At 32.0% G+C, this 9,072-nt stretch overlaps 1 protein-coding gene across 1 annotated transcript; it reads left to right on the top strand.

Annotated features, from left to right (window-relative positions):
- Positions 1-6,768: 6,768 nt before the first annotated feature.
- LOC149147177 (uncharacterized) lies at positions 6,769-7,768 on the top strand. Its single transcript, XM_089441736.1, has 2 exons — positions 6,769-7,470; positions 7,583-7,768. The coding sequence occupies exons 1-2, from the start codon at positions 6,769-6,771 to the stop codon at positions 7,766-7,768; spliced, it is 888 nt and encodes a 295-aa protein (XP_089297862.1).
- Positions 7,769-9,072: the final 1,304 nt, after the last annotated feature.

The raw sequence follows: 9,072 nt of genomic DNA, 5'->3' as shown, positions 1-9,072 counted from the left end.
GAAAGCATTGATATTAGATGAAAAATAATATAATGACCTAATCTATATCATTTATTCTTTTCACACAACTATTTTTCCTTCCTCATGGAGGAAGGTATTTGGTTCATCAAATTGGATTTCATTATTGTAGAATGATGGTATCTCACTAAAAAACCTTTGATTTTTCACATTTTCAACCTTGATAAAATCCACATAACACATAATCTCTACAAATTTTCTCTCATACTCTTCCACGGTCATGTTTCCTAGCTCAAGCTCAAAGAATTATTGCATATTATTTTCATAGTAATGCTACTACATGTACTATTACTGGACATATTTCTTGAAATGATTCCAAGAAATTATATTCTCATCAATATGCTTGACCTACTTCAGCTAGATCCAACACAAAACCTTTTCCCGACAGATAATAAATAACAATACTTTCTCTTAGATTCGATGAGTAATTATTTAGCTAAATTTATTTTCACATTTTAAACAACCATGCTTCATCATATTCACATTTCCTATGATTTCCATCAAATGTAGGTGGCTTATCTTTCTAAGGTCTCATTGTAAACAATCCAACTTAACCTTCTCCTTCAATGTATAATAAAGGGGATAAATGCACCATTGTTTGACTTTGACCATGCTCTTCTAGTTGGTGAATGATAATTTCTACCAACACTTATTAAGTTCTTAGACTCTCTATGTTCATCCCTCCTTTCCCAAGATCTATGATCACTACATTTCCTACACTATTTGCAAGTCTTGTGCTCGAATCTTTATGGATTTGTCTCTAAAATTGTTCAAACTTTGAAGAAGCAATATATTGATTTTATCCTACTCCCTTTGATCTCTAATAAACTTTTCATTGTCTTCTTTGTATTGCTACACTACACTTTGCAAGATCTTCATTGTATTAACCAATACTATAAGATCCACTATACTTCTATGTCTATTAGACTCCATTTCTACATTTCTAGGCTATATTCAACCCTTAGATTTCGTCTCCATAGCTATAAAAACCTTGTGCATTGTTCCATCTTTATAGTCCTCTTTTGTGAACCAAAATGATTGTTTGTTTACTTATAAATTTGTAAAATGTGCATGCAACAATTATTTGTTGGAATCTCTACATATTTCAAAATATTTTATTAATTAGGCTACATTGCATTTCCTAAAGAACATGGATGCACTAATCTATTTCCTAATCATTCAAACTCAATATTACCAAAATTAGATTTCCAATGACCATATCAATTCTTCATTTTGATTAATAAAATAAAAGTTATGGCTTTTTGGAATCAATAATTTTATCCCTTTCTCTGGGCTTGTTTAGCAACCTAGTGAATCCTCAGAGGCTAACTTCGACTACCTATATAGAAAAACTTTTATATCGGATACAAATTCTGCTTATTATTGTGAATACATGTTATGAACACATATATGTATAAAATAAATATAGATAATAATGATAATAATAATTCTTAATTCTAATTAATAATTAGGTAAGGACATGTTCCAAAGGACATGACTCTTCATGAGAGGGCACCCTAACCTAGCTATATATATAAGGCCCATATATATATATATATATATATATATATATATATTTCATTTTCCATATATTTTGAATATTTTTTTGAATAAGTGAACCTTGTTCTCCTCATTTTATATCATAGCCTTGTTATCTGATCTAACCTTTTCCCACACTTCTATCATAGCTAGTTTTCTAATCCTCGCACTCGGCCACAAATTTTTATCAGAGCTTCATTCTCCAATCCCAACCTTTGGTTGCATCTATTTTCATAACTTCTCTAATCAAGATTTTGGCAATTCACATCTCTTTAATTTTTTCTCCGAATTATCTAGTCTTTAACAACAATTTCACCTCTGGCTAGACCTTAAGAAAACAAAAAAAAATTACAAAAATTTCATTGATAAAAATATTATGTTGCAGTTAAAAAAAAATAGAGTTAGAAATCAAAAGGGGTGAATTACATAGAATAATCAAAATCAAAAGTCCAACTTGTAGCACGTAATGTTATTTTTTCTACAAAAGTAATTAATTGAAAAAATATGCAAAAAATTCATTAAAGAAAATATTATGTTGCAGATAAAAAAAACAAAGCTAGAAATCAAAATGAGTAAATTACATTGAATAATTGAAAGAAATAGTCCAACTTGTACTACACAATGTTGTTTCTGCTATGAAAGTTGTTAATTGAAAAAAAATCAAAATTTATAGTACCTATCGACCATTCCACTACATGATATGTGTGTGTGTGTGTTGGATTTTGTAGCTACCGATTAACAATACATTGTAGTAGAATCACTCAAGCCACCATCCATATTGGTGTTATATGGATTTGTTTCCATCACACAAAGTCGCAATCACTCACCGTTGTTAAAAATATAACAACCACATTAATAAATGTGGTTGATATATGACAATAGATGTATATCAAACACATGTAGAAGCCCATTAATAATTATTAGGTGTATGTTGTTGATTAATACACATATCAATTTACACCATTATGAATTCTTGGTTGGTTGGGCCAAGAATTTGTTAACAATACCCAATTTATAGCCTTCTTAAAATATTATACAACTTCGAAGTAAATAAAAGAGAGAAATATTTACAGAGAATTAATAACATTCATATGTTAAGAAAACAAATGAAAGGTTAAAATACATACAAGAACTTTAAACATGACAGTAAAATTCAATAGATTAAAGTTGCATAAATATTATCATAACAAAACTTAATAAAAGTTCAACATAAATAGGTTATTGCTAATGTTTAAAGTAGAGTTCCATAAACAATAAATATACGAGACATAGTGCGCATGTTAGAACAATCAAGAATATGAAAAATATAAACAATAAGAATAATACACAAGATAACAAAACCCAAAGGAGATCCTTCGTTGAATAACTTAAAGAATAATGTTCAGATATAATAAAACAAACTTAACAGATTTAGAAATCTGCACATAGTATCTTCTTAACAAATGACCATGTTTTCAATACTGTATAGGTTAAATGCTAACAACTATGAAAAAAAATTAATCAAAGCTTGGTGTAGCCAACTCAGGAAAAGCGTTCATGAACTTGTATGCTATTGCAAAAGTATTCAATATATCAGTATCGACAAAAGTGCAGCAAGTTTTAGTCATCAATGACTAAAATAAAATATACCTCTAACAACAAGAAATATTGTTATGCCTCTGTCAATGCTAATATTTAAAAGAAGACATGTGGACTAGAGTTTGTAAGATACAAATATCTAAACAAAAAAATCACATGTATCCACTATCCATGGTTTCATATCCAAAATTCTATGTGCAAGAGAAAGTCATGAATTATTTTACCAAAAGAAATGTGTTGGTGGTAAAAAATGTGATCATTGTGGAAATTTGACTTTATTTCATAATGAATATTCCATTGATATAAACGATCAATCATTGTCTAACCTAAAAGTTAAATGGAAGAGATATGAATATATCCATACATCGATTAGTTCAAATAATATTACAAGTGCTAAAAGGATTGATTTACAAGAAGAATAAATTTCTGCGATAGAGTTTTTGAAGAAATTTGAGACAAAAATTTATAATTAACCAAGAATTCACATAGAGCTTGATGGCAGGACCTGCAATTCAAAAAATCCCATGAAAATTTTCCACTGGGGACCATTTTGTCAATAGTTGATTGTGTAGAGAATTACACATTTGTTGCACAAAATGAAATACATAGTGAATATTATCATTCTGACCAAGTCTCTATGCTTGTCCATATTCTATATATACATGCCAAACAAAATGTTGATCATATAGAAAACACCAGTGAGAATCGAAATGTTATTAAAGAATATCATTTTTATTTCAACGATGATCACACACATGATACACATTTTGTACAACATTGTTTTAATAATATTTGCGACTCATTGAAAGGTCGTGGAATAAAATCCAATGAACATTGGATATGGTCAGATGGATGTGTAGGTCAATTCAAATCTTCACGATCATTCTTTTGTTTGTATCATCTTCATAAGAAAACCCACATTAAATATTGTTGGAATTTCTTTGAGACTGGTCATGGAAAAGGAGAACATGATGGTGTAGGGGCATGTATAAAATGAGTGCTTCGAAGATATCAAACAGACCACTTTGCAAACCGACTTGTCTCAGCTGAACAAGTTGTTCAATGGTGCGATGCTTACTAAGCCATCAGACTAACCCATTGTTGGGCCTCGAAATAGTCCCTATTTTCACTCCATTATTCACCAATATCTTCACATTTTACCTTCATGTCACCTCCATTCCACCTCCATATCATTACATTTACCTCATTATTGGGTTATAACAATGCTTTTCCGAAGTTTATTAATTCTTAACATTTTTAAGTGAATTTATGGCTAAACTTTAGAAAATAAGATGCTTATACTTATACCTAACAATTAGAATGAGTTTGTTGACATGTGTAGGCACAAAGGAAGCTTCCAAGGCATCTTTATGTGGCCTTGAATGATCAAATTCGAATTTGATAAGATAAGCCTCATGGAAAAGATCATGGAGAAAATCATGGACCTCATGGAGGAAATCATGGAGGATAGGGTTATGTGTCTAGATGGTTGAGAAATGTATGGAACTAAAAGAAAGATTAGTGGATCATTATTATGAGTTTGTTATCTTATCTCATTGTATAAATAGGAGTACCTCCTCCATTCCAAAGGGAGGACTCTTAGAGCATTCTATCCAACTTATGATGGAATAGAATAAAGCTTCATTTTGCATATATTTCCATTATGTAGTTATAGATATAAGTTGTACATATATTTCCATTATGTAGTTTAGATATAAATTATCTTAATGTGGTGTATGGAATAGCTTGTCACTTTGTTCTTAGGAGAATTGAGCTCACTCTAGAAGGATCAAAGGAACATGTTATTTCATAGTAGATCTTATTTCATTTAATTGCTTAGATGTTTGAGGATTTGTTTGTGATTGATGAATGAGTTTTAAATTAGAATCTTATCAGCATATGAGAGAACAACCAAGAGTCTAAGTTAGACTCTCTATCCATTTGATTTGCATGATAATTGAAATTCATTCTTTTGCTTTTATGTTTCAAGTATCATATGAGGAGATAACCAAGAGTCTAAGTTTGGCTCTCTCTCCATTGATTTATATGGTAATTGAAATTCATTCTTTTGTGCTTTTATGTTTCAAGTCATTTCATTTCTTATGCTTATGAATGAATCTTAGTTTAGTTTGGATTAGTACATGAGAGGACAATCAAGAGACTAAGTTAGTCTCTCTCTCTACTTGAATCTGAACAATAATTAACTTCATTCGCTTGTCTTCATTTCAAGTTTCTAATTTTATGTAATCAATGATTTCTCTATGATACTATAGGGAAGGACAACCAGGACCTCCTTAGTTAGGAGCCTCTTCCCTTGCATATTATATTGAATCATAAATAATTTAGCTAGACATAAAGTTAGTTGCCTACTCCTGCATATATTTTGCTGGCATCATCACAAGCTTACGAGTTTCCCTGGTTGATAATTTAATGCAGCAATTTAAGCCCAATAAATTGCCCAACATTTTGGCGCCGTTGCCGGGGATGGTGCTAAGGGATTAGGCATTAGGAATTTAATTCAGTACTAGTATTTTTCTTTAGACTAAATAATTTGTGAAACCTGGTGACAACAGGATCTTCACAAAGGAGTTTAAGTTTGAGTTTTTTTTTTAATATTTCAGTATTTAGCTAGTTTTAAGTTCAATCCTTTTTGAAACCCCCCTGCATGAATAAAAACGAATCAATCGATTAGTATGCTCTCTTCCTGCGCTTCGTGCGATCAGGAAGATCAGAAAATCTATTGATTTCGTTCGAATAAAAATACTCTTGCTGGAGAACTAATGTGCCATATAACAATAAAGTATTTTGTGAAAAAAAACATCTTTAAATTTTTAGATGAAATTTAGTTTTTTTATTTTTTTTAAATTCTAGATTTAAAAAATAAAAATTTTAATAATATATGTATCATATATACATATTATTATTAAAAAATAAATAAATAAATTAACCATCTCTTTTGTCATTTTTTAGATATTTAAAAAAACTAACTTCATTATAGTTATTGTTTAATAGTAGGTTTCATTATAGTTATTGTTTAAAAAAAAAAAAACAAAAAAACCAGAAACCATTTCTTTGTTTTTTTAAATGTTAAAAAAAAACAACAAAACATTAAATAAAAACAACAATAAAAAATTAAAATTAAAAATTCCCATATAATAATAATATATATATCTCATATATATTATTATTATTATTAAAAAATTTTGACTTTCATTCTGTTGTTTTGGACAAGTATCAAAGCATTGAAGGTTGCAAAGGAACAAACTCAGGCTCAATTAGGACAACAATGTCTGAAGTAGAAGCACGAGCCTTGTCACCATGCTGTGGAACATCGGAGTACCTTCAATATCTCTCTCCACTGTGACACGAGGCTCCGGCGCTTTTGCAAATGACAACACTGATGGGTGCTGGGCAAACAAAACCACCTGAAGATCTGAGTGTGGTGGAACCATGAGATGGCAGTCACGAACACGATTCCGTAGATCATAGCGCCCTTCACGTTGTGCACCAGGCAGTAAGCAATGATAAAGAAGCTGACAACTCCGAGCCTGCAAAGATATTACTCCTTCAGAGAGCCGATGAGGAACGACTCCGACAAACGATCTTTTCCCTCTGGTTTGTGAAGTGAGCTCGATGGAAAACGATACTGCTGCCAGCAGTGGCATGAATATAAGGCTTCTTATCAACGAGGAAAGTGGGAAGATATTGTTTGCAGAAGCCGGTAAGGATTTTGTCGATCTTTTCTTTACCTTTCTCACCTTGCCAACGGGTTCTGTCATGAAATTACTTTCACCCCCAAATTTTGCAAAGAGAGTCGGCTGCCTCACCAACGTTTACAACAGTGTAAACAAGCTCCACTCCATGTTTATGAATGCCGATAAATCCCGCCTGCTAGAGCCTAATGTTATGTCTGCCGACTCTAATGAACTCCTTAAAGTACAGTCCTCTCCCACCAACTATTACGTTTGTGGTGCTCAGCTTCATTATGGTGGTAGTACGCACCATATGACCACTCAGGTGGGTGGGCACTGTGCTTGCGGCCAAGCGATGAATTACCCTGTGCAATTACAGAATCCCTGCAACGCAGTTAACAGCAATGGCGGAGGAAGCAGCGGGGGAGGTTATGTGAAGGAGACAGTTACTTTCATAATCACCGACGAATTGGAGATCTCTCCTGCCTCAACCATCACCAGCTTTAACTTGCTGAACAAGTTCAAAGTCCAAAATCTGTCGAATCTGGTGGAAAGAAATGCAAATGTTTGTCTTGATGAGGCACTGAGGCTGCTTTGGGCTTGTCTGGCTTCAACCACTCCTTTGAACAATGAAACCAACAACGTATGCAGAAGGAAGGTTTTGAGAGCCCGCGAAGGAATTTTATAGGTGTTCGCAGCTCTTATTTGATGGTGGGTTGTGGTTAAATTTTCCTGATTATGATGCACCCACACAGATCCGGAAGCCGGAAGAAAGGAACACTCAATATGTTGATGCAGTCATGACTGTTCCCAATGGGGCCTTGTTTCCTATGAGTGGCATTAACATTGCATTCGATAGAGAAATCATTGGTCCTGCAATGTTCTCTGGGCTCGGTAGTTCTGGATCTGGCAAAACTACGTTGTCTCGGCACATCATATAGAAAACACCAGTGAGAATCGACATGTTATTAAAGAATATCATTTTTATTTCAACGATGATCACACACATGATACACATTTTGTACAACATTGTTTTAATAATATTTGCGACTCATTGAAAGGCCGTGGAATAAAATCCAATGAACATTGGATATGGTCAGATGGATGTGCAGGTCAATTCAAATCTTCACGATCATTATTTTGTTTGTATCATCTTCATAAGAAAACCCACATTAAATATTGTTGGAATTTCTTTGAGACTGGTCATGGGAAAGGAGAACATGATGGTGTAGGGGCATGTATAAAATGAGTGCTTCGAAGATATCAAACAGACCACTTTGCAAACCGACTTGTCTCAGCTGAACAAGTTGTTCAATGGTGCGATGCTTACTAAGCCATCAGACTAACCCATCAAGGGAGGTACGGAGGTATGTACATATATACAAATTAACTTGTATATAGTTTTAATATATGATAATTTTTATTAATTTTCTAATTTTAAATATTTATAAATTATACAGTTTAAACATTATCATGATGATTATCTTTGATATATAAACTGTATTTTAAATAACATATTTAAATTCTTGTTTGAATTTACTATAGTTTTTTTGGCATACAAGAGTCCAAGATGTAGATAGATCGATTACATATGAAGTTGAAACAGTAAAAGGGACTCGAAAATTTCATTCAATTAAAAAAAAGGATTACGAAAATGCATTTGCATTGGATAAAATAAAATATTCTTGTTTTTTTCATGTTTGCATAAAGGACACACAATCCAATGATGTTTGTGAAAACAATATGTATGTAAAAGCTTGGCAACATACATAACTAAATACAAAGGGGAAAATGTTAGTTGCAAGCTTCGAAGAGATGGAATCAGAGGAGACTATAATATCATCTGAAGGTGATCGAGTTTTTGATCTTGTTAGAGAAGGTAACATTTCAATTTCTTTCAAAGGATATATATATGTTTTATGTTTTTAAAATCATTGCGTATAAGTATCTAGATAATAGTTAAAATATAGAGATCTAGAAATAGATAATAAAATCAAGTCCATGTTGATAAAGTTAATTTCATGTTAATTATGATCTGAATTTACACTTGTTTTATTGTGCAGGAGATGTTTTTGTTGTAGTTGCACCCATTAACAACATAGAAAATTTCAAGTATTATTTGATGCGGTGCACTGAACGAAAGATGAAGTTATTGGAAGATTATGATGATAACGGTTTATATATGAAAGAGGGTCTATGATACTGAAAGGTCGTTTTTTCCAAGAAACTCATCAAACTAAGAGTA

This window comes from Pinus tabuliformis, chromosome 9 (genome assembly GCF_031772625.1).
Source record: "Pinus tabuliformis cultivar Carrire ecotype Pingquan chromosome 9, CPIR1, whole genome shotgun sequence".
Lineage (NCBI taxonomy): Eukaryota > Viridiplantae > Streptophyta > Pinopsida > Pinales > Pinaceae > Pinus > Pinus tabuliformis.
Note: the sequence above shows the minus strand (reverse complement) of the source record. Positions and strands in the feature narration are given on the sequence as shown.

Bases quoted from the DNA above. Each gene is read 5' to 3' on its own strand.
- LOC149147177 (XM_089441736.1), top strand. From the start codon at position 6,769: ATGGAAAACGATACTGCTGCCAGCAGTGGCATGAATATAAGGCTTCTT. The intron at 7,471-7,582 runs GTATGCAGAAGG...GCACCCACACAG, and splicing joins TGAACAATGAAACCAACAAC to ATCCGGAAGCCGGAAGAAAG.